The sequence below is a fragment of the Medicago truncatula genome, chromosome 2, assembly GCF_003473485.1.
Source record: "Medicago truncatula cultivar Jemalong A17 chromosome 2, MtrunA17r5.0-ANR, whole genome shotgun sequence".
NCBI lineage: Eukaryota > Viridiplantae > Streptophyta > Magnoliopsida > Fabales > Fabaceae > Medicago > Medicago truncatula.
Window position 1 is genome coordinate 25282553 of NC_053043.1, and position 23821 is coordinate 25306373.

The 23821-nt window shown below is 34.2% G+C and overlaps 4 protein-coding genes across 5 annotated transcripts; 1 reads left to right on the forward strand and 3 right to left on the reverse strand.

The window, feature by feature from the left end:
• The first annotated feature begins 4859 nt into the window (after positions 1-4859).
• Positions 4860-11966, forward strand: LOC25479762 (uncharacterized). Its single transcript, XM_013587811.3, is given in 3 exon segments — positions 4860-5248; positions 8579-8768; positions 11566-11966. Coding segments are annotated over 3 exon segments (726 nt in total). The 3' UTR covers positions 11713-11966.
• Positions 11967-13814: 1848 nt separating this feature from the next.
• Positions 13815-17949, reverse strand: LOC25479760 (uncharacterized). Its single transcript, XM_024774737.2, has 9 exons — positions 17797-17949; positions 17215-17347; positions 16955-17069; positions 16640-16756; positions 16174-16336; positions 15121-15238; positions 14878-14992; positions 14669-14785; positions 13815-14193 (listed from the first exon to the last, which is right to left on the reverse strand). Exons 2-9 carry the CDS (start codon positions 17340-17342, stop codon positions 14017-14019), a joined length of 1050 nt encoding a protein of 349 aa, XP_024630505.2. The 5' UTR covers positions 17343-17347; positions 17797-17949; the 3' UTR covers positions 13815-14016.
• Positions 17950-18409: 460 nt separating this feature from the next.
• LOC25479759 (plastid division protein PDV2) lies at positions 18410-20372 on the reverse strand. The gene is made up of 3 exons (XM_024774733.2): positions 20309-20372; positions 20077-20213; positions 18410-19305 (listed from the first exon to the last, which is right to left on the reverse strand). Exons 1-3 carry the CDS (start codon positions 20370-20372, stop codon positions 18637-18639), a joined length of 870 nt encoding a protein of 289 aa, XP_024630501.1. The 3' UTR covers positions 18410-18636.
• LOC112416098 (pentatricopeptide repeat-containing protein At2g15980) lies at positions 19167-22505 on the reverse strand. Of its 2 annotated transcripts, XM_024774735.2 has the most exons (3): positions 20702-22505; positions 20069-20553; positions 19167-19305 (listed from the first exon to the last, which is right to left on the reverse strand). In XM_024774735.2, exon 1 carries the CDS (start codon positions 22293-22295, stop codon positions 20829-20831), a length of 1467 nt encoding a protein of 488 aa, XP_024630503.2. In that variant the 5' UTR covers positions 22296-22505; the 3' UTR covers positions 19167-19305; positions 20069-20553; positions 20702-20828. The 2 variants fall into 2 exon arrangements, with proteins under 2 accessions (XP_024630503.2, XP_024630502.2); XM_024774734.2 differs by having other exon boundaries at positions 20069-22505.
• Positions 22506-23821: the final 1316 nt, after the last annotated feature.

Genomic DNA, 23821 nt, shown 5'->3' on the forward strand with positions numbered 1-23821 from the left:
CCGCGTCAGATGAAACAGAGAGATATAGGTATAGTACTTCACCTTCCTCAGGTCGTGAGAGGACTGGGGCGCTGAAAGGATCTTCTTGAGATGTTTCAAGGCGTTCTCACACTCGTCTGTCCACTCGAATTTCGTTTCCTTTCGTAACAGTTTGAATAAAGAGAGAGCATGTTGAACGTATTTGGCAACGAATCACGAGAGGGTAGTTAGCATACCGTTGAGTGTTTGGATGCATTTCTTGTAGTGGGGCGTGGGAAGCTTAGTAAACGCTTGGCATTTATCTGGGTTCGCCTCAATTCCTCTTTCGGTTAAGTAGAAACCGAGGAATTTTCCCGCTTGTACTCTGAAAGCGCATTTTTCCGGATTGAGTCGCATGTTGTATTTCCGAGTTTTTTTGAACACTCTCTTGAGATGGGCGGCATGATCAACCTTTTGTTGGGATTTTACAATCATATGGTCCATGTAAACCTCAAGGATGTCACCCAGAAGTGCCTTGCCATAAACCTTGTTCATCGTACGTTGATAAGTAGCCCCTGCATTTCGTAGACCGAAAAGCATTACGTTGTAGTAATAGTTTCCTGATTCGGTCATGAAGATTGTTTTCTTTTTATCTTCTTCAGCCATGGGTATTTGGTTGTACTCAGAATAGGCGTCCATGAAGGATAAAAGTTTGTAGCCGGAGGTATGATCTACGAGTTTATCGATGTTAGGAAGAGTATAAGCGTCTTTAGGGCAGACCCTATTAAGATCGGTATAGTAAATACACATACGACATTTTCCATTAGATTTCTTGACAAGTACAACATTGGAGAGCCAAGTAGTATACTTAGCCTCAGAAATGAAATTTGTCTCTAGGAGGTCTTTTATAGCTTTTTCTGTAGCCTCTGGTTTTTCAGGAGACTACTTCCTACATCGCTGAGCTATAACGCTTACACCTGGATCTACTATCAGCTGGTGACAAGCTACGCTAGGATCGATTTCGGGCATATGGGCCGCGCTCCAAGCGAATAGGTCAGTTTTTTCCCTGAGGCAGGCTACCAGCTATGCCTTGACAAGTTCAGGAAGATCATTGCCAATCTTAAAGTTTTTCGAGGGGTCATCGCCGAAAGGGACCAGCTCGAATTCACCGTCAAGAATAAGTCTAAGAAGTTTCGAGTTGATCGGATCCTTCTTTTCCCTGTTCTGTTCCTTTAGGTCTTCCTTGGTGAACCTGGGGTCAAGTTCGACTAAGTTGGCATCCAGAGTACTCGCAGCAGCTTTCCCTTTGTCTTCAGCCGACTTGCTGGATTGGGAAACCGAGTTCTGGGACTGGTTAGCCTGGAGGAAACATCTTTTGTTGGAACAAAATGTGTTTAACATTACCCTTTGAGAGTTTTGATGATAACAAGGTATGAAAAATTGTCAATTGAATTTGCTAATATTTGTTCAAGTGTACAGGACAATAAAGAAAAATTTGATATCATTATTAGGTTCTCGAAGAATAAAAGAGAGCTGACGAATCAACAAAAAGGAAGCTAGAAGAATCTAAAGAGATGTTCTCCTGAAGTCAAAGTGCTCCTGAAGTGATGACGTCATCAAAAGCAAGTTTATCAGAAGCATCTCATCAGAAGCAAGATCACCAGAAGCTGATGTTCATCAGGAGATGCAAGTCCAAACTGCACAACGAGCGATATCAAAGCCATAATTCAGCTTGGTGGGAGAGCGGGAGTGGGTTCCTTGTGTGGATTCGAGTAGTGATGTAGATGACTCATACTTGAAGGGGAGATTGCTATAATTCAAGTGTGATGTTGAATATACAAGAAAGATGATTCATATATTCATATTGCCTTAAGATTTTGGATAGAGATGTGGTGTCAATATCTCTTAAGGGTCTTATATGTTTACCCATTGCCACCTTCAGACTCCAACATATATCAAGATTGATTCCATTAATCAATACAACTAAAATTCAAGGAACAAATGACACAAATTTTCCTATATTTTTGGAGACTAACAAGATGAATTTCATATAATTTAAAATCTACCGGTTGTTTTCATATACTTTAATAGCTAAAAAAGTGATCATTAAGTAATAAAGCAGGGGTTTACTCGAATAAATAAGGCATGTCAAAGATATATGGTAAGTTTTGAAAGGCTTAGCGACGGAAAGAAAATTCATCCTTGACAAGTAGTACTATACAACACAGTAGTTTATCAACAAAAAAAATTACAAGAACCAGAAAAGATAAAAATAACATTAAACTTTAAACTTTAATTATGTCATGCAAGTAAAATTGCAGAAGCAGAAGAGTTGAATGCAGAAAGCATCAAAGTAACCAAACAAATAACCTGGAACGTTGATGGAAGATTCCTAATGTCTGGTTTAGTTTATAACTAAAAGAAACAAAGGGAAAATTGGTCAAATTATTAGAAGAAAAAAAAAAAAAAGGATAAAAAGTAATTTATATTTATAATTGTTCAACTGGTTGGTTAAATCTTCTGACATTTGTTCTTCAAGTTATCTAATTAAAAAAAGGTATATTAGCATAGATTCTCCACAATCAATTATTTCACCACATTTGATACCTTCATGAATTTGTGATGGTAAATGCTTTGCTAAGAAAAATGCGATGACCTCAAAAGGACCAACTTGTCATGTACTACTATAAATATTTAAGAGTATAGTATCTAATATCTATCCAAAAATGAAGAATCAGTTCTTCAAACTTCATCATGGGTCATTGTCATTGCTGGTGAAGATACAAATGAATTGGACCTTAAATCGAGGTAGAATTTCTTCAAAGAATCAAATGGACTTCAAGATTAGAAGCTACCATTAATTGTCAATAAATTTAACACTACTAAGACATTCATAATTTTTGTTATTTAGTCAATAAGGCTCTATTTGGGGATGAAGTAGTACATTGAAAATACTAATGCGAATATATAATTTTGGTTACATAAATTTAGAGTAAGAGGATGATGTTTCAGTTTAGGGAGAACATTAGCTCATAGAATATCTATAGATATATTTACAATTATCTTCCTCCAAAGACATTAGCAGAACTCAAACCACTCAAATTTAAGAACGGTCTTTTTTTTTTTACCACTAGACCAAACTCAGGGAGTTAAGATGACCACTTTGACATTCTAGAGTTTTGTTGGATATGGTACTCAACGTCCCATCATTCAATGTCAAGTCATTTTTTTATTTAATTATCCTAAGATGAATTTTAAATTTTGAATTAATTTGTCTCTATTATTACAACCTAGTGGTTTGAGTGTGAGGATATTTGATATGGAATCTCGAGTTGTGTGCGTTTATATGAGTATGTGTTGGTCAGTCAAAAACAAAATAAAAAACATTTATTAATTTTGTCTAGATAAATACGGTCTCCAACAAATAGTTAACCAATAATTCTCAAACTACTAATTATGAAATGGAATTCATCCCCTTGAATTGTGTCTGTTTCAAAACTTAAAAGACTTCAGGGAGGATGAATGCATGTGATTATTTACCTTCCTTAGCTTTAAACTTAACGAATGTAATTAAACATGTATATCCAATTAGAGTAGTGATATTTAAACATCTATTTGAAACAATTTTTGTGACAACCTCTCTTTTCTCTCTTTTCATTGGTCAAAAACAACGGAGAGAGTAAAAGGAAGAGAGAGAATAAGAGTATAATGTGAGTATGTGAGAGAAAGTTGTTAAAAAGTTGTCACAAAGTGGTTGTACAAATATCATTTCTCATCCAATTATTCTTTGCGTATTGAAAACATCTTTTCAAATAAAATACCGAATTTATCTGTACCACATCATTCAAACATCAAAATATTGCCAAATACTTCAAATGCATGTCAACTTGGTAGATGCTATTCGTCAATCAAATACCTAAAATTGCAGTATTATCTTGAAATTCATGTTCATTGATCTCTTCAAGAAGTTCTAACAATATTCTCTTGTATATACTCAAGTCAAGTGTCCAAATTAATTAATTAATTCCATTTACATGCATAAACCAATTCTCCATTTCAGGTACAAAATGAAAAATCATACAAAAGTTGTAGCGGTCAACATGTTGGGACACACGTAAAAGGAAGTTCATATTCTCTTGAGGGGTATGGTCCAATATTCCTTGTGTCTTGCTCTTTACCTTCTCTTGACGTGGGGATTCTCATGAACTTATGATTTACAACCATCACCACCACCTCCTCATGAGGCATAATTCCTTTCCAATCTCTTCAACCATAAGCCATTATGCAATGAATTAGAATTCTATAATGCAAAGTTTGTTTCAAGGTAAATTTTAAGTTGCCTTAAAAAAAATTTGGATAGGTTACTCAACAATCGATTAAAATTAAACATGTGCATTCCACTAACTTTTTTTAGAATCCTATGTTTGATATGGTTAGTGGAGTACACATGATTGATTTTAATTGGTTGTAGGTAACTCACCCACAACTTTCTAAAAGTAACTCAAGTCCCACTTTGTTTAAATACTACGATTCAGTTTACAATTTGAATTTAATGAAATACACAAATGATGTAAACTAGTTTTATAACCTAATCTAACAAGAATTCATCATATTGTCGTATAAAACTAGTCTACACTGATAATGCTTGATCTCTTACAATTTTACCCTTAAGCGATATTGGTTGCACTTTTGGCTCCACAAGCTATGTTACACTAAACAAACTTGAGTCATACTCAACAAGCGAAGACAAAAACTAAACTTCCTCATAATACAACTTTCTACACTTTCAAATTACTTAATTACCCTCAAACCAACACAAGTCCAAATCACGCCCCTTCCAATTATAAATACATAACAACAGTTACCATTACATATGCAATATCACACAAACAAACAGAACAATGAAATACAGTGAGATATCACATTTCAGCCACCCAAAACACAAACTAAGATTCGAGCACAACGAATTTCCATTCAAATGCGATGGCTGCAAAGAAATAGGCATCGATTCACGTTAAAAATGCAGCATCTGCGACTACGACCTTCATACACACTGCGCAATACCTTCCACCACACTCTTCGATCCATTTTACACAAAATGCACCTTCCAATTCATGCAAATCCCACCAGGAAACACGCCGCATTACTGCAACGCATGCGAAAAGGATGTGAACGGGTTTGTTTACCACTGCAAATCCTGTGGGTTCGACCTCCACCCGTGTTGCGCAAAGCTGCCGATGGTTCTTAACGACGGGGAAATGAAACTTTACCTTTACAGGAAAGTGAGTTCACCATTGTAACGCCCTAATTATTATTTAATTATTTTTAGTTGATTTAAAGTCATTTATATGATTTTAAATGATTTATGTTGATTTTGTGGTGTGTAGTATTTATTTATATAATTTATTTAATATAAATAGAATAATATGAGTAATGGAATTATTTAGGAGGTTGGGGAATAATTAGAAATTAATAGTAATAAGGGAGGTTTTTATGAAAATAGAGAGGTTATAGTTTTAGGGAGTTAAGGAAAGAAAAGGTCAGAAAACTGTTTAACGTGAAAACAAGTTTTGGGAGAGAAAAACCAAGGACAAGGGAGAGAAGAGCAAGTAGAGCCAAGGGAATCTGATCGTTGTGCATTTTTCTTCTGAATTAAGGTAAGGGTGAGACTATCTCTCAATAATCATAATCTATAATTTCTGAAAATTGACCTAATTGCATAGTTTTGGAAAATAAATTGAGGGTTAGGGTTTGATGATGATTCTGAGGGGAATGGGTATTGATCATGTTAATTCTGTTGTAATGTAATGTTTAGAATGAAAACTTAATCTATACTGTTGTTGTGATCATAAATTGATTGAAATTATGATTGATTGGATAAATTGATGAAGATTTGTATGATGGTGGAATGATCTGTATTTGTTGTTGTTGATGCATGTTTTATGTTCCTTTAGATGTCCAATTGTATAATGAACCTATAAACAATCTTTGGAAACATGTTTGGGCATTGGGAGATCAAAATTGGGAGTTTTGGGGTGAAAAATGGTTTAAACCCGTGAAAAATTATGCAGAAACGATGACTGTTCGCTTAAGCGAGCCGGAAGCGAGCTGTAAGCGAACAGCTACTGTAAGTAGTTCGCTTAAGCAAAGACTCGTTCGCTTAAGCGAAGTGCCTTTTTACAGCATTTCTTATTTTGTGTTCTTGTGTCTTTTTCACACGTTTCTGTTTTGAATTGGCCTTTGGTGTAAACATGAAAGTTGTAGATAATTTCGTTAGCTTTCCAATGGATTTGGTTTTACTCTAAAATGATCTTTGGTTTAGGAGTTATGATGAAAATACTCCAACTAGGTCTTAGGGAAATTTTATGAAAATTCAGCAAAACATTTTCCAAGTTAATCCAAAACTGATGGGATAATTCCAAGGCTCAAAACTAGAAGTAATATGAGTGCAATTAAGGTGTTTAAGAGTATTTAACCCATGTTGTGAGTTGACCCTTGGGGTAGGAATGGAGGTTGATTATAGTACTGTTGATGTTGAGTGAGTCAGATATAATATAATTTGATGTTGTTAGTAATGAGATATATTTGTATATGCATTATGTGGATTATATAAGATGTGTAAGTTGATATTGATTATCATTTGACATTGTTATATCTTGAGATGTTTATGTGCTGCCTATGTTGCCGTTGTTGAGTTTAGTGAATCTGGAGATGATTAATTGTGTATTTTCTGGAATCGTTGGATCAATTATGATGGATTAATGTTGACTGTGATGTATATTTATATTTAAATAAATTATACATGTTGCTGAATTCTTTTCAAAGGTTGAAGTATTATTAATTGGATTGTCGAGGTGAAGTCATATTTACATATATGCATTGATGAGTAGTGGTTGTCGTTGATGTTGTTGAGTTGTATGTAGATATACACAAGTGGAGTCAGTTGCATTAAAGGGTGTGAGTCATATAAGTACATATGCATTTGTCGTTGAGTTGTATGCAGATATACACAAGTGGAGTCAGTTGCATAAGCATAAAAACGATGAGGACTTCGGTCCTGGAACGCTTTGTCGTTCAAAAACGATGGAACACTATGTTGTTCAAAACGATGTTATGATGAGGACTCATGTCCTGATAAAAGAATGCTTTAACCATTCTATAACGAAGAGGGCTTCGGCTCTGTTATGGTACCACATGCATAGTTGCATTTGTTGAGGAGTCTTAGTGGAGTTGTCATGTCTTGCATGAGTCTTAGCGGTGGTGTCGAGTTGTTGCATGAGTCGTTGTTGTTGGTTTTAATTATCATTTGGTTGATGTTGTTAATGATGATATACTTATATATTGATGAATTATTATTATGACAGGGTGTTAGATTTAATTGATGAGTTAGATATCTATTATTGATGATATTGTTCATTATGAAATATATACATATATTGGATAATTGTAGTTATCGTCGTTGTTGGTTGAATTAGTAACTGTTACTAAAGTTAAAGGAGTAAGAACATTATTGTAAAATATATGTAGTTGTTTATATTGTTATGATATGATGATTATGTTGTGTCGTTTATAATATTATGAGAAGATGTTTATGATATTGATTACGATGTTATGATGACTGTTTATGGTGTTGAATATGAGGTTGTTATGATGTTACATGATGATGATTATGAATGTTGTGATGATGATTATGTGATGTTATCTATGAGTTGTTAAATGTTACATTATGATGATTATGAATGTTGTGATGATGATTATGTGATGTTATCTATGAGTTGTTAAATGTACTTGATGATGGTTATGTTACGTTGATAAGTTGTCTTTTATTCATGAATTGCTAATGGAATGTTTGATGAATAATTATTATTATGAAATAATGATGTTACGTATAGTTGCTAAGTTGTCCCCTATTCATGAGTTGTTAATAAGGTGCTTAGTGGAGAATGTTAATACGAATTAATGATGTTGTTATGTGTATATGAACTATGAATATGATGTTGTTACGTTGTTTATGTCATTGATTATAAAGTTGTCATGTTGTATACGAATTATGAGTATGATGTTATATGATTATGATTAAGATGTTGATTATGAAGTTGAATGATGCTGTTATGATGATTGTTTATGATATCGAGTTATGACTGTTGATATGATGAGTACATGATATTGTTTAGGAGTCGTTAAAAGAATTATTATTACTAATTGATGGAGTTTAAGTTGTTAGATGCATTTGATGAATTATATATTATTATTATTGATTGTGAATCTCACCCCTTCTGCTTGAAAATGTTGTCCTTCGTATGGGTAACTTGCAGGTGTTAAAGTCTAGTAGGAGTGGTGGCTCAAGTGTCTTAGGGCTCTGATACGTAACGGGATGGGAAATTGTTGCTAAGTTTATCATTCCTTTATGTATCAATTTTGGAACATGTTGTTGAAGCTTTTATTGTCGTTAAATTAATTCCGCTGCAAAGTTTTAATTATTACGTTGTTGAAATTTGAAGGATAATTATCTAATTATTCCATTTGTGATTTTTGAGAAAAAGAAGTGTAACATTCCGTTTAAGGTGTTTTACTCTGATTAATTTATGAAATTTTTATGTTGGGACGACGGGGTGTTACAACCATGTCACCGTTGTGGGAGAAAAGCACGTAGCTGGAGTTATAGATCGAACTGTAAGAGTTACAATTTACATGTGGCTTGTGTGAGGGAAATGCTGGTGGAAAATTGGTACAACTTATATATGGGACATGGTAAAGGAAGTAGCAGGAAACTTGAGGCCATTATTCCTAGTTTACAGAATACATTGTACGCTGTGTAACAGCCCGATTTTTCGCTTGATTTATTTTTTTAATTAATTATCATGTGATTATGTGTGCTTGCGTGTATTTAATTGTCATTGGGTACGTTTTCATAGATTACCGTATTAGAAGGGTATTTTGGTCATTTGGCGGGTAAGGGTAAAATGGTAATTTTGGTGAGAAGTATTTTAATATTTAGTGAGAACCCTTATTTTACTAAGTTACTAGTGTAGTGATTAGTTTTTACCGTTTAGTGACCGTTGATTATGTTTTACCGTCGTTAGTAATTACAGTTAAGTGTAGAGAAACTTTTTATAATTATGTTAGAATGGGTTAAGCCCATTAGGGTCTAGAATTGAGCCCATTAAGGGAGATGACATTAGGGTTGTCATAGAAAATATATTTCATTCACTTTTCATTCCACAAAGTTAGAGAGAAGTAAAGAGAGTAAGTGAGTGAAAGGAAGAACAAGGGTTAGCAAAGGGGGAAATTTTGAAGATTGGAGAATTAGGAGCTAAAGTGAAGCTCAAGTTTGAATTGATTATAGCCTAAGGTAAGGGGGTTAGTTATCATTATAATCATGTTCAATTTTAGCATTTTCTCATGTTGTATGAAAATGGGTTGATGAACAATTGTTACTAAATTCGTGCTCCAACTGTAATGATATGTTCGTATGCATGAATTGATGATAATTGTATGATTGTTGGTGAAATTACATGTTCAAATGTGCAAAAATGATAAGTTGTAAAAATTGTGCTCAATTGGTGAATTTTGATAAGTTGTTGTTAATTTGAGATTTGATTCTTGTTCAATTGATGTTATGGATGTTAATTGATGTTGTGATTGATGAATAATTGCTTGGGTTTGCATATTCATGGATTGATGATGAAAATTTGAATTGTGTTGGTGTTTTGGTGAAAATGATGAGTTAGCTCAAATGACAAGTGTTTTCAAGTTTGATTGTGTCTTTGTGAGTCTTTTTAGTCATATTGACCTATAAACATGTTCTGAAAACACATTTTGGAAATGAGGGATCAAATTGGGGGATTTTGAGTGGAAAGGGGTCCAAACCCGTAACTTTTTCTGCAAACCTGTGAAGGTTCGCTTAGAGGTTCGCTTAAGCGACCTGGTAAGCGAACATTCATAGTTTTTCTGGGTTCAGTTCGCTTAGGCGAACTGTGAGCGAGCAGGTAAGCGAAGATTTCTGGTTGCTACTGGAACTCGTTCGCTTAAGCGAACATGTGGTCGCCTAAGCGAACAGCTCCAGTTTCAGTCACTTTGATCTTTTGTTCCGGGTCTTTGGGGGCCAATCCGAGTTTTCTTAAATGATGTCTTAAACATGTTTAGTCACTGTTAATCCTCCAAAACCTACTGGAACAATGATTGCTCGCATATACTTGAAATTTTTGAAATGAGTCTTAACTTGTGAAATTTTGTGAATTCCAAACTTTATCGAAAAACAATTTTGTAAGCTAATAAGGCTTGCAAGTTGAACCTATAGCTCATATAGACTTAGGTGATGCTTGCAAGGGCGGTCAATATCTTAATCAAAGTATAAATGAAGTGAAAGGTTGGGAAGTGAAAGGTTGTGAAAATGGGATTTTCCTATGAACTTAAGTTGTGCTTGGGTTAATGTTGATGATTCGAAGACTACTTAATTTCATGTATACATTGTTGATTAAGATTGGTTAATGGTTTTCAACTTGTCTATGTCGTTTCGTTACAAGTTGGTACGGTGACTTGTTTATATGGTTAAGTGAAATTGTGTGAATGATATTGTTGATTGTTGATAATCAAGTTATTATGTGATGATGAATACTATGATTTATTTGTGTGTGGGCATGTTTCCTTGGTAATGCAATGTTGTGGAGATAATCAATATAATTGGGTGTCGTCCTATATATTGAGGTTGAAACTGTGGATTTTTGTCGCATTATCGAGTCCTTATACATGTCCATGCATCATAGTCGAGTTGTTGTAAAAGGGTTGAGCTCTTTTACTTCGGAGATTATGTAAGGCGGGGGTGAACCCTTACATATGATGTTGACTTGTCCATCGGAGGTGACGACCTTTTGGAGATTTGGTACCACATGCATTTATGAGTCAATAAGTGCATATCATAACATGAGTCTTATGTGACTTATGTGATTGGTGATGAAATGTGGTGAATGATTGTTATTAATGATTGTGATTGGCGATTGTGAATGAATATTTGTGACTTGTTAATTATTCATATGATTGATGACTATTGGTGTGAGATATTGGAATATGATGTAAGTATCAATGTGTGAATATTATTCAAATGCATGATGTTAATTGAAATATTCAAGATAATTGTTATTTGGATTATAATGATGTAATACTCACCCCCAGTGGTTTTAACCGCCTACTTGCCTGTATGGGTGAGTAGACGTTGTGCAGGACGAGTAGCTTGGTGAGTTCCTGATTTTGATGGATAGTGGGAGCTTTCTCCACTATCGAGTCTTAGAGTAGGGTGGCTCTGATCTAGGGTTTTGTCGTAACTCTAGATTTTGTTGGATCATTTTGATACTTTGAGATTTGTCCATGTGTCGGACTTGGAGACTTTATATTTATGCATTTTGAGATCACATGACATATATGTTGATGTATGAGATTTATATCCGCTGCGACTGATGAGGTTTTATATACATGCATGCTAGCCGTTGATTTGTTTTTTATTTTTCTTTGATTTGGTGAAAGTAGCGACTATCTCTTGAATATATGAATTATTCGCATGTTTAATTGCTTTAATAGAGTTAGGGCGTTACACGCTGCACATAATTGCAGAGGAAGTAGAGGAAGTAAAGGAAAGAAGGTGAAAAAAAGTGTTGTGAGATTGCTGGATTTGCGGTGCAGATTGTGATTTCAGCGGTTTTGGGTGATCCTACGACTCTCATTGCTGGTGTTGTTGGGGCGCTCATGTCTAGGGCTTGAATATCATGGAACATAACAGAATCTATCTTTTGTCTTTTGTTGTGACGTGTATGTTAGTTTTGTTTAGTACCACATGATGATGATGGTGATGATGTGTCTCCATAACAATGTAATGTAAGGAATATAAATTAAATGTGGTTTTTTTACATAATAAATAGGGTATAAATGGTACTACCTCTATTGCTATATTTAAGAGATTTTTGGCCAAAACACACGAATTGAGAAACACAACCACAAAGGCAAAAGATGAAAAGTTTGCTAAAAATCCAAAGAGAAATAAGCACAAACTGATCACATGCTTCAAAATGCAAACTTATCTGTCAGAAGTCAGAACTATCTATAACATAAGTAATACAAAGTGCTGCCCACAACACAATGAAAATACATTATGAATTGCATAAGTATAGAACCAAATGCTAAAACACGAACATACTGAAACTCAGAGTACAACTACAACAATGCAGTATGCAAAAGTATAGCTAATCCATATTAGCAAATTTGTAGCAAAGCACAATGTTTTACCAAATTATATCAAAAAAATCTTCAAAGCAAATAAGTAGTATGATCAAATTAATCCCCATTTAGTTGCATACACACAAACATTTGCCTTATCCTAGACTCGGTCACTTAATGTAGTATATGTAATACTGCATACTATACTATGATATTTTGCATAATCAGAACACAAATACACCGACAAAGATAATTAGAACACGAGAACTAATATCATAAACCAGTCTGAGTTGAAACCAAAATTACCTTTCGAAACTAATTTATCCCAATCTGAACTAAAACCAAAGCAAAATTTCAACATTTAACTATGTGATAATTAAAACAAAGAAACACAAACGTAAGATAATAAATTTCAGCAAATTCATAGTGCACCCAAATATATCAAAAATCCCACATTTCAATTTTTTTACAAACCCAATCTTCATCATTCAACCTTCAATTTTCTTTATCAAGAGTTATCTGGGCACCCAAATATTGTAGATCTCAAGGTTGTTTATGAAGAGGAAGATTTTGTTCATGGCTGTTTGCTGGTGAAGGATCTTTTTTTCCTTCTGTTTTTTTGTGTTGCTGTTTGGATTTTTAACCTGCTTGCTCTATGTGTGTTGTTCTTCGCGGTACTTATTGGCTTAATTTTTTTTTCCTGGGTTTTATTGATGAATATTGATGAAGGATGAATGTAGATGAAGATGAGGGAAGAAGAAGAAGAAAGTAAATAAATTAGATGTTGGTGATACACTATAAAATCTGATAGACCTCCGTAATTGAATAAAAGAAATAAGTTAAGGGACGTGTTTGAGAATGTTAAAACTTATGGGACCAAATTGAATAAAAGAAATAAGTTAAGGGACCGTCAAATCAATTAAGCCTAAATAATATGATGATAAGTATAGAAGATATACACATGTAATCACCTCATTAGAAGGTTATCTTCCTATTAATACACGAGTTTTCTAACTTTCTCTTGACTTTATTTATGGATGTCATGTTTCATAACAACACGTGTGTTTAGAGCAAAACAAAGTTTTATTTTTATTATTTTTTTTAGGTGCAAAACACAGTTTCTTATTTGCAATAGAAGATAAAGAATTTAATTATTATACACACTGTTGGTATGAAATTAAAATCTTCAGATAAGTAGATTACAAATTTTATGTTCTATAAATTTCATTGACAGAGTAAGAGGTTCAAGTGGGTTATTCTTTGCCAACTATTGAAATTGATTATTAGAGTATGTGCATAAAAAAAACATAGGCTATCCTAATCTCTTTTAATATGCTTCATTAGTGCACGAAATATTATCCTAATCTCATTGATACAATTACGGATTCTCTGCATTTGTTAACCAAACTTTTTTTTTTTGTGGTATAAAAGAGGGATTAAACCAAACTTTTTATTATAATAATAACACCAATAACATGTTTTTAATTAATCTGATCTTAGTTCAGTTGAAAGAGATATTGCATATTATATGCAGGGACTGGAGTTCAAACTCAGACACTCCACTTTTCGACATTTAAAATGTGTAGACTAATTGAAGAAAAAAAATGCAGGAGGTTCTAAATTTCCAATCCAGAAGTGATCAAAATAAATGGACAAAATTTCACATGCCTATAATAAAATGAAAAAATAAATATAAATAAATTCTACAATGGTTTGAATTTTACATTATTCAGGAAACCCTAATAGCAACATCTATAAATCATATTTCATTGATACAAAAGAAAACGCAGACCCAAACAAACTTATTGAAGTTGAGAGGAAAGGAAATAATTAGATAGAAACATAGTCTAATTAAGAGGAGGGTTTGTCTTCAACATTGGCCTGATGATCATGATCAGCTTTTTTCATTTCAGCTTTGATGGCATTGGCGAGTTGATCATGAGCTTCTCCCCATGCATTTTCCATAGCTGGTGACCACATTTCAGGTAATGCTTCTTTTATGGTCTCCAAAAGGACTTGCTTTGTTACCTTACATAACAACAAAACAATACAAAGAAAAAAAAACTAGTATACATTAATTTGTCTTCTAGAAAAGTAGTACGGTCTCTATACTCCTTAATTCAAAACAAAGAAAAATGTTAACGAGTTTCCCGCACTGGTTAAGGAATAACACTCACAATATTAAAAGATTAAACTCATATTATATATGTCCGGGTTCGTGGTGAGTTTGACAAAATCACTATGTCGCCATCATGATTCCATACACACACATTGTTTTCTCCTTTGTTATATTGTTTTCAACACTCATTCATTTAAAAAATTCTAGGTCATGCCATAATTTATTGATGTCTAAGTTTAATAATATAAAAATTGATTGAACAAAATATCAGATGACACAAAGCATTGTTTATTTCTCAGTGACCAACAATATATATGAAAGTTTTTTTTTTTTTGACAAAATAAAATAATGAAAGTTTAATTAGTAGTAGTATGTTAGTATTACCTCAAAATGCTCATCTTTTACACCAGATTTAAAATGAGTGGCACCTAACTTCTTCAAGTTTGATTCACTAACAGTTACTTTGCCAGCCTTCCTCAGTTGAACTGCTGATTCACATGTCTATAACAATTTAAGAGACACAAATAGCTTAGAGCCTAATTAATTGTAATTAATCAATAAATTAATGGATGCTAAGTGTTAAGCAAGGTTACCATGAGAAAGACAGACATGGCATGAGGCTTGAGCTTAGGATTTTGCTCCAAAGGAACATTTGAATCTCTTAAGAATGAGAATAGTTGCTTAGCTGGTGGAGCAATCTCAAAAATTCTAACATGTCATAATCAATTGTTCAAAAATAATGTTGTGTTAAATAATAGTGTATATAATACAAGCCTAAATGAATTTTTTTTCAGGAAACAAACCAAGAGTTGAAAAAGTTAATACTAATGACTTACCTCTTGAAAAACTTGAGACTCAGATCTTCTGAGTTGTTCTTGATTGCATTCCATGACTTCACCACTAGAGCTTCTTGTTCCTCGGTGAAACAACTGCCTGTGTTCTCTTCCATGTTAACTGCTGATTAAGAATAATAGTGACAGTGGATAATTAAGAAATTGTTAATTTTGTAGCTTGTGCTATGGTACAGGTTTTATGGTATATAGTGAGATTCATTCATTGATTAAAGATGGAGTTGGCCCTTCATGCCATTGGGGAGTTATTCTGCAATTTGTCAGCTTGTGCTTTTTCCACCAAATTAGGAGTATTATATTTCTTCAAATTTTACATACACTACCATATATTTTGGTTCAAGTGTGATTAGTTAGTTCTAAATTGACTATGACAATGAATGAGTTAAATAGTTGATATATGAGAGATGTGATCTATAGGAAAATATACAAAATTTTGGGCACAAGATTTGATCACATATACATAAAAATACATATTACATTATTTGAAAAACATATATTATTTAACTCTTTTCTTTTTCTACTTTTTTTCATTTTTTTTAGTGTCAAAATCTTGTGTCCAAAGTATTGTGACCACACAAGAATTGCTCGTGATCTATTAAATAATATTTTATGGTTTTGTTGGAGATGAGGCGTATAATCTTTTGGTGGATATGAATCATTGGTTTGTTGTTGCTCTCAACGCTTCTACAGACTCTCCAATAAATGATATCAGAGCCCTGATTCAATCTTTGTAAGTTTTCTTGACATTGTAGTCAAGAGGTGTGTTCCGGTGTTTTTAACGACAATGCAAGTGTAGGATATGGGAAAATACAATTGAGAGAGATTGTTGAAGTAAGTGTGAGTGGCTAGTCTAACATCGTCTATTATAAAAGTTGGATATATTAGAGATGGACTTATATTCTGAATGCCTTAAAAGAAATTGAAGATGATACTCATGAATCATTGGTACGTTGTTGCTCCCACACACGCTCTCCCTTATCAATTAAGTTGCAGGAAAATGAATTAGGAAATTCAATTATATTTAAAATTTAAAATTACTTATCAAATTGGCACTGTCCAGTTGATCATGAGCTTCTTTCATTTCAGCTTTGATGGCATTGGCCAGCCGATCATGAGCTTCTGCCCATGCATTTTTCATAGCTGGATACCACATTTCTGGTATTGCTTCTTCTATTGTCTCCAAAAGAGCTTGTTTTGTTACCTTAACAAAAATGAAATAAAATTAAGGGTTAATTATGTTTAAGGTCCCTACAAATAAGCAAGTTTCTAACATTGGTCCCTATTTAAATTTTATTAAAAATGGAAAAAAACGTTGGGGATGAAAAATTTAATAAAATTTATATAGGGACCAATATTGGAAGCTCTCTTATTTGTAGGGATCTTAAACATAATTAACCCTAAAATTAAATCATACATTACATTAGTCTTCTACAAGAGAACATTACTACTCTTTTTTTAATCAAATCATACTAGTAAGTAATATTGAAAGGTTGCATGTTATTACCTCAAAATGTTCATCTTGTACACCAGTTTTGAAATGAGTGGCACCTAATTTCTTCAAATTTGATTCTCTGACTGTGACTTTTCCAGCCTTGCGCAGTTGAACTGCTGACTCACATGTCTAAACAATAACCAAAGCACAATAAATTGATACCATAGATAAGAGACACAACATGTAATTCATTTATGCTGTAGTAGTATATTGAAAATGAGTATCATATTAGTAACTAGAAACTTATTTTAATTTCTAATTTAAGTCACAAGATCATTGTCTAAACCTCAATTATACTAATTATATGGTGTTAATTTTTAAGCTTACCATGAGAAAGACAGACATAGCATGTGGCTTGAGCTTAGGATTATGTTCCAAAGGGACATTTGAATCTTTTAAGAATGAAAACATTTGTTTAGCTGGTGGAGCAATCTCCAGTATTCTAACAAGTCAGAATTAAATAAATCACGAGTGATACTACTCAATTGGTCAAAAACATGTCTAGTTAACTTACCAGCTGAAAATTAATTAATATAATTAACAGAAGAGTTGAAAAATGGATTAATTACTGAAATGAAATGCCTTACTTCTTGAAAAACTTGAGACTCAGGTCCCCAGAATTTTTCTTCATTGCATTCCATGATTTTACCACTAGAGCATCTTGCTCTTCTGTGAAACCAACACTTTTCTCCATAGTTTTCTTGTTCTCTTCCATGTTATGTGTTAGGCTTAATTACTCTTTTGGTCCCTTAACTTATTTTTTGGTTTCGTTTTGGTACCTTAACTATTAAAAGTTTCGTTTTGGTCCCTTAACTTACTTTTTGGTTTCGTTTTGGTCCCTTAACTATTAAAAGTTTCGTTTTGGTCCTTTAACTTACTTTTTGGTTTTGTTTTGGTCCCTTAACTCATCCTCTGTCAACCACTTTGGTCCTTTATGTTAGGATGAATGTATTAGAGTTAAGGGACCAAAATGAAACCAAAAAATAAGTTAAGGGACCAAAACGAAACCAAAAAGTAAGTTAAAGGACCAAAACGAAAATTTTAATAGTTAAGGGACCAAAATAAAACCAAAAAATAAGTTATGGGACCGAAACAAAACTTTTAATAGTTAAGGAACCAAAACGAAACCAAAAAATAAGTTAAGGGATCAAAAGAGTAATTAAGCCTATGTGTTATAAGGTAGTGTAATATTTGTTTATTAAATTGTGGTGGTAGTGGCAAAGGATGATGAAATAGTTGATGTTGTAGTTTGCTTTGTTACGGTTTTTATAGTGAGATTCATTGTTTAAAATTTAAGATGATGTTTGCCCTTTCGTGTCAATCCGGACGAATTATTTAATTGGAAATTTGTCAGGCTATGATTTTTCCAAGAATTTTTTTTTTTTTTTTTTTAAGAAAAACAATTAATTTGCTTTCTTTCTAAAAAAAAAAAAACTTTTAATATTCACAATATATAAATATAACGATAAATTAAATTACTTGGATTGAAGATCTATTTGATGGATAAGTTAAGAGAAAGAATAGATTAATCGTATCATACTTTAACATTGATTTCTTCACGTAGAAAAAAGTAAAATTTTTAAAAACTTATCTTCACTCAAATTTTCTCTTCTCATTTTTGCTTTCTCTCAAATATGTAAACTAACTGAATGATAGGTAGTATTTTAGGGACCTGAATTGCGTGCAGTTACAATCATGAGAAAGAATGTGCAAAGAGAGGGAGGTCATAGACAACAGAGAAGGTCACATATTTGCTTACTCGTATGAACGTAAGACATTTGATTTTGACTACTAAGCAATGCATGCATTCAAGCGAATCTCAGATGAAATTTTCTCCCATATTTCAAAAATAAACTATCAGCTACATCACTTACCTAAATATCGACCATTAATCATGCCAATCACTCAGCTGCTACAATAAAATCAACCACCGATATAGTTTTTTTAATAACATATCAACAAAATTTAAAACATAAAATAAAGGGCAAAGGAGTGAAATGATATAGTTCTTAACCACATCCATAGTTTATATCAGGTGTTGCAGCAACAGCTGAAAATGGAATTTCAACTCTCTCTTTCACAAGACATCGAGCCTCGCCATTTTCCAGCACCAAAACTCTACCAGGTGGACACTGTCCATCACCCTTATTTTCACTGGTAGATCTCCCATTCTCATTTTCTAGTCTGTGATGCCTGCGTTGTACATTCCAACGATTCTTCAGCAAATTAGGACCAAATCCTGACATACTCAATATTGATACCACACCAATAACTGTGACCACTGCTTTTGCTGCAGAAGTTATAAAAAATCGTAAACCTTTTCTTGAATTTTTAGCCCCATCTTCAACATGATTTTGCTCTTTTTCATTTGGATTCTTTTTAGCATCGATTACGTTATCAAGTGTGATTAATCCATTGCAACCGGACTTATTGACAGAAGGGATCTGTGAAAGATATTGCTTGTCAAGAGACATGGAATAGGGAGGGCGGGTTGGATAAGGAGGAAGTAGTAGATCATTGGTTGGCTCCACAGTTTCACTGGCAAAAGTGGAAGCTTCATGTATCACTTCCAAATCTTTTCCTTTATACTCCTTGAGCTTTTTAATTAACACTTTGCGACTGTTTTCAATCTCAGCCAAGGCAATTTCTCTTTCGTACCGCTGCTGTTGTTGCAGAACCTGTAAATCACACACAATAATTAGGATTCCAAAAACGTAATCCCGGTCACGTTTTGAATATTTTCCCATAGCAACAACAATAAAATCTTTTTCTCATTAAGTGAAGCCGACAACATAAACCAAACAACAACATAATGTACTGTGATTATAAAAACCATCTTAAAAGAAATTGAAAAATTCACAAAGCAACTGACAGATTGGGACGGGTATAGCAGAAGGGCTAGACTCCCATGTGGCGAACCAATGTTCAAATCCAGCTGGGAGACATAGCCACATTTAGTGTTTGACGCGTCTTAGATGAGATTACCAAAAAAGAAAAGATCACAAAGCATCTTACAAGCAAGGTAGTCAAAATCGCGATTTTACGTTTAATTGGTAAGGGTGGGTAAAATCGTAAACTGCAGAATTGCTACATTAATCGTAGGATTAAACAAATTCATAAAACTCAAATATATGCATATACATGCATATCAAATAGCATAGGTAAGATAAAAAACATAGAACCCATTTGGGGTTGGCCTAGTGGTTGGCTTGGGATCTTGTAGTTTGCTCCTCCAAAGGTCTCAGGTTCGATTCCCTCTGGTGCCAATTTCGGTGGGCTAAGTCCATACAGAGCTTGCTCTGACTTTAAACGGGACCCCCGCAAGTGGGCGGTGGGATTGGTCCTCTCGTATTAGTCGGTTTTTGGACCGGATACCGAGTTTTAAAAAAAAAAAAGACAAAAAACTTAGAATACTGATGTAATTAACACACTAACACTCACATATCAACAGCAGCAGCCTTGGATGAAGATAAATCAGCCGCCACCTCGATCTCAGAAGAAGTTACAGCTGAGATGTGGTGGTTGATTTCTTTGGATCTGACAAAGTCCGCTTCACAACAGTCTGATTGTGTCACTACAAATGTGCCTGCATAGTCTCATCTTAGACGCGGAAACCAGCCCCTACACAGTTATATTCCTTAAATAGTGCCGCATCCATGTTGCATTTGACATAGCCTTAACTTGGAGGTTCCCAAGGAACCATGACAGCAGCAGAAGTTTGCTGCTGAACCTGCTCTGGTCGCATTAGTTGTCTGCACAGAATTTACATACAGCCAAGACTGCATATACTGGTTCTCGCACACCGTACAATCTGGTCTGTAGTTTCTTACACACCTTACCACAACTTCCTATTCCTCATCTTTTAAATTCTCCATGAGATAGTTGCAAACAATCTCAGCAGGTCCAATAATAATTCAACCAGAACTCTGCATAAAAATTCATGGAACTCAGTCTGCTGCCAGCATGAGATAGTTGCAGTGATAACAACTTAACCCGCATTTTCAGCAATGTTATATAGCACAAGCAATTAACTGCATCAAGTACACCAAGAGCAGAGTATGATAAAAAGCATACCAGACTCATGTTCAATCTGCTATTCTGAATAGAGTCCGAGGAAAAAAACAGATGTGTATAGTTTTCAGAATTTTCAGTAATGTCAATTATTTTCACCATAAGATGGCAAAAAGAAATCATCATTGTATTAGCTATGCATCTGAGTTTGCAGCATTTCTTTCCTCAAAGCTTCTGCCATTTCCTCACTCCCTTGTCTAACATACCCATCAATAAAAACTTCATATATTTCCGAATTCAATTGAAACCCTTTTCCTACCATCTCTGCCTGAAGCTTCAATGCCTCATCCATCCTCCCCTCAAAACAAAACCCCTTAATCAAGGCCTCATAGCTCTTCTCCTTTGGAACCAAATCAAACTTACCAACTCCACTCCTCAAAAACTTCATAGCTTCCTCAACCCTACCCTTATCACAAAGTAACCTAACCACCATATCAAGCGTCGACGCATCAGGTCTGAAATCCTTCCTAAGCATATCCTTGTAAACAAGAACAGCTGATTCAACATCCTCAATACCACAATACCCCTTAACAAGATGCTCATAAGTTGAAACAGTTGCATCAATACCAACCAATCCCATTTCTCTATAAAACTCTTCAGCTCTTCCAACATCACCAATCTTACAAAACCCACCAATTATAGTATTATAACTAACCACATCAGCCTCAATTTCTTTCTTCCTCATTTTTTCCCACATCTTCTCACAATCTTCCATTCTCCCTCCATCACAAAACGCAGCAATCAGTAAACTATAACTGTAAGCATTAGGATCACAACCCATTTCACTCATTTCATTCCAAATTTCCTCAACTTTCTCAACCAAGCCACTTTGATAACAACATAACATCAATGTATTAAAACTATGTACATTAGGTTTAACAACTCTAAAACCTCTAAACCCATAACCCCTTTTCGAAATTTCATTTTTTTCCTTATCCAACCGAAAAAACTCACGATAAATCTCAAACCCAACATCCACCCCAAATTTTCTACAAACCCTAGAAATCAAATTATTCAATGTAGCAACTTTAGGACTAATCCCACGAGATAACAACATTCTACTAATCTCAATTGAAGATTCAATTTTTCTAGACTCCAAACACACCTCGATCAATAAATCAAACACAAACGGAGCAGACCCACAATCACGATAAGAATTAACAAGAATCTCGAATAACTTCAAAGGCGTGGAAGATGAATCGTCGTTGATAAGGGCGGTTTTGATGGCGTTGTAAGCGTGTGAGTGGAGACGGGCACGTGCGAGGATGTGGATGATGGTGGAGTAAGAGGAGAGGTTGTGGTGACAGAGGGATTTGGATTGTGTCCATTGATAAAAGTGAAGAGCGAGGTGGGGTTTGTTTTTGAGGTGGAGTGTAATTTGGGAGAAATCGGTGGAGGGGAGGGTGTTTGGGTAGAGGGTGTGGAGTGTGTTCCAACGGGATTTCGAACGGTGGTTTGTGAGGATGGAGACAGCGGTGGTTATGAGAGTTTCTTGTTCAGATGAAGAAGTGGAGAAGAAGAGGGTTACGGGAAATTTTTTTGGATTTGGTTTTAGAGGTTGGTGTAGGAGTTTGGCTACTTGAACTTGAATTGTCATTTGGGTAATTGAAGTGCGGTTTTTTTGTTTATGAATGAATTGAGAATTTTGTTTTTTTATGGGAATAAAGTTGGACGAAGTCTTGATTAGGATTGCTCAAGGTTGGATTGTCCATATAACCAATCTATTTCAAAATTTCAAAATGTAACTTGATTTGATGCAGTGAGTTTGGATTTTAAATATCCATTCCCCAGTTACATCCACATCCATATACCATTATCCTTAATTTTGAGTGGCTTGAACGGTGATGGTGGACCCTTAGCAGTCTCTATTGAAGCAGACCGCATAGCTTTCAAGGTCTCCGGTGCTTCTTCCTTTACTGATTTCTCTCCTAAAAAGCACAAAAATACTCACTTAAATGAATACACAAAAATTTGATCACAATAGCACATATCACTCTAAACCTTAATCACAAACATGATCGCAACAAAACAGTTCATCAAATCCAAGACAAATTTAAATGAAAGAGGTAGCAGCAACAAAAATTTGATCACAATAGCACATATCACTCTAAACCTTAATCACAAACATGATCGCAACAAAACAGTTCATCAATCCAAGACAAATTTAAATGAAAGAGGTAGCAGCAACATTCCTTGATATGTTAAGGAAAACTGAAGTCTAATACGGCTGATGTGGCCACAATTTAAGCCGTAATGTTGCCTCATAAACATAAAAATCCTTACATGACCACAATCATCGCCGCAGCATCCTATTTTAAAAACCTTGGGTAGCATAACATGAATTGTGACAATTTCACATGCATATAACATTGAATCCACAAAATGTTGAACAAACAGAAATGGAACTCTAAATGTGGGCAGACATAAACTACATACTATACTTTACATTTCAAAGAAAGGGAATACAGGGTTCTAAGTTCTCACAAACTCTTTGAAAAAGGATGTTGACAGAATAGTATACCATAGTGATTCAAAAGTTAGAAGAAAAAAAGTTCTTACCAATTCATTAGACATAAAGCAAACACATGCATGACAAAAATGCATCAACATCAGTATATGTTTCATAACTATGAAATTTTAATTGACAATGCAATCATCCATGATTGAAAGAAGCTAGAGCTAGTGGCATGAATCGAATGGCAGAGTCGTAAATAACTAAGACATGAATCGGTACTCTGGATATAGAAGATAAACAAACAAACCAACATAAACTATCAACTATGAAGTATTAACTTAAAAAGTTTATTGGAACGATAAGCTCAGTAGTTTACAAGTACCTACATAATTAATTGATATAAGAAGACACTCCCTTGATCTTACTACTCAAGACTGAAATAAAGTGCACCTACACTTCACATTTGAAAGATCTAAATCCCAAATGCTAGACCAAAGGTAACTTCAAATTATTAGTAGAATCTGCAAGACATTCTTTATGCTTTATAAAAGATCACATTAATGTTTGAATAATGAGAAAACACTCCAAAAATAGCTACAACCTCTATAACACCGGCACTTCTGATGGAAGGTGTGTCCGTGTCAGACATAGACACAAGTGATTACATT

What these genes read in the sequence shown, in the direction of transcription:
- LOC25479760 (XM_024774737.2), bottom strand. Translation starts at nt 17,342, where the DNA reads ATGGAAGAGAACAAGAAAACTATGGAGAAAAGTGTTGGTTTCACAGAA. An exon ending in AGTCTCAAGTTTTTCAAGAA is followed by an intron (nt 17,070 to 17,214) that starts GTAAGGCATTTC and finishes CTGACTTGTTAG; the next exon opens with AATACTGGAGATTGCTCCAC. An exon ending in TACAAGATGAACATTTTGAG is followed by an intron (nt 16,337 to 16,639) that starts GTAATAACATGC and finishes ATTTTTGTTAAG; the next exon opens with GTAACAAAACAAGCTCTTTT.
- LOC25479759 (XM_024774733.2), bottom strand. Translation starts at nt 20,372, where the DNA reads ATGCGACCAGAGCAGGTTCAGCAGCAAACTTCTGCTGCTGTCATGGTT. An exon ending in GGTTCCTTGGGAACCTCCAA is followed by an intron (nt 20,214 to 20,308) that starts GTTAAGGCTATG and finishes GAGACTATGCAG; the next exon opens with GCACATTTGTAGTGACACAA. An exon ending in CTTCATCCAAGGCTGCTGCT is followed by an intron (nt 19,306 to 20,076) that starts GTTGATATGTGA and finishes TGTGATTTACAG; the next exon opens with GTTCTGCAACAACAGCAGCG.
- LOC112416098 (XM_024774735.2), bottom strand. Translation starts at nt 22,295, where the DNA reads ATGACAATTCAAGTTCAAGTAGCCAAACTCCTACACCAACCTCTAAAA.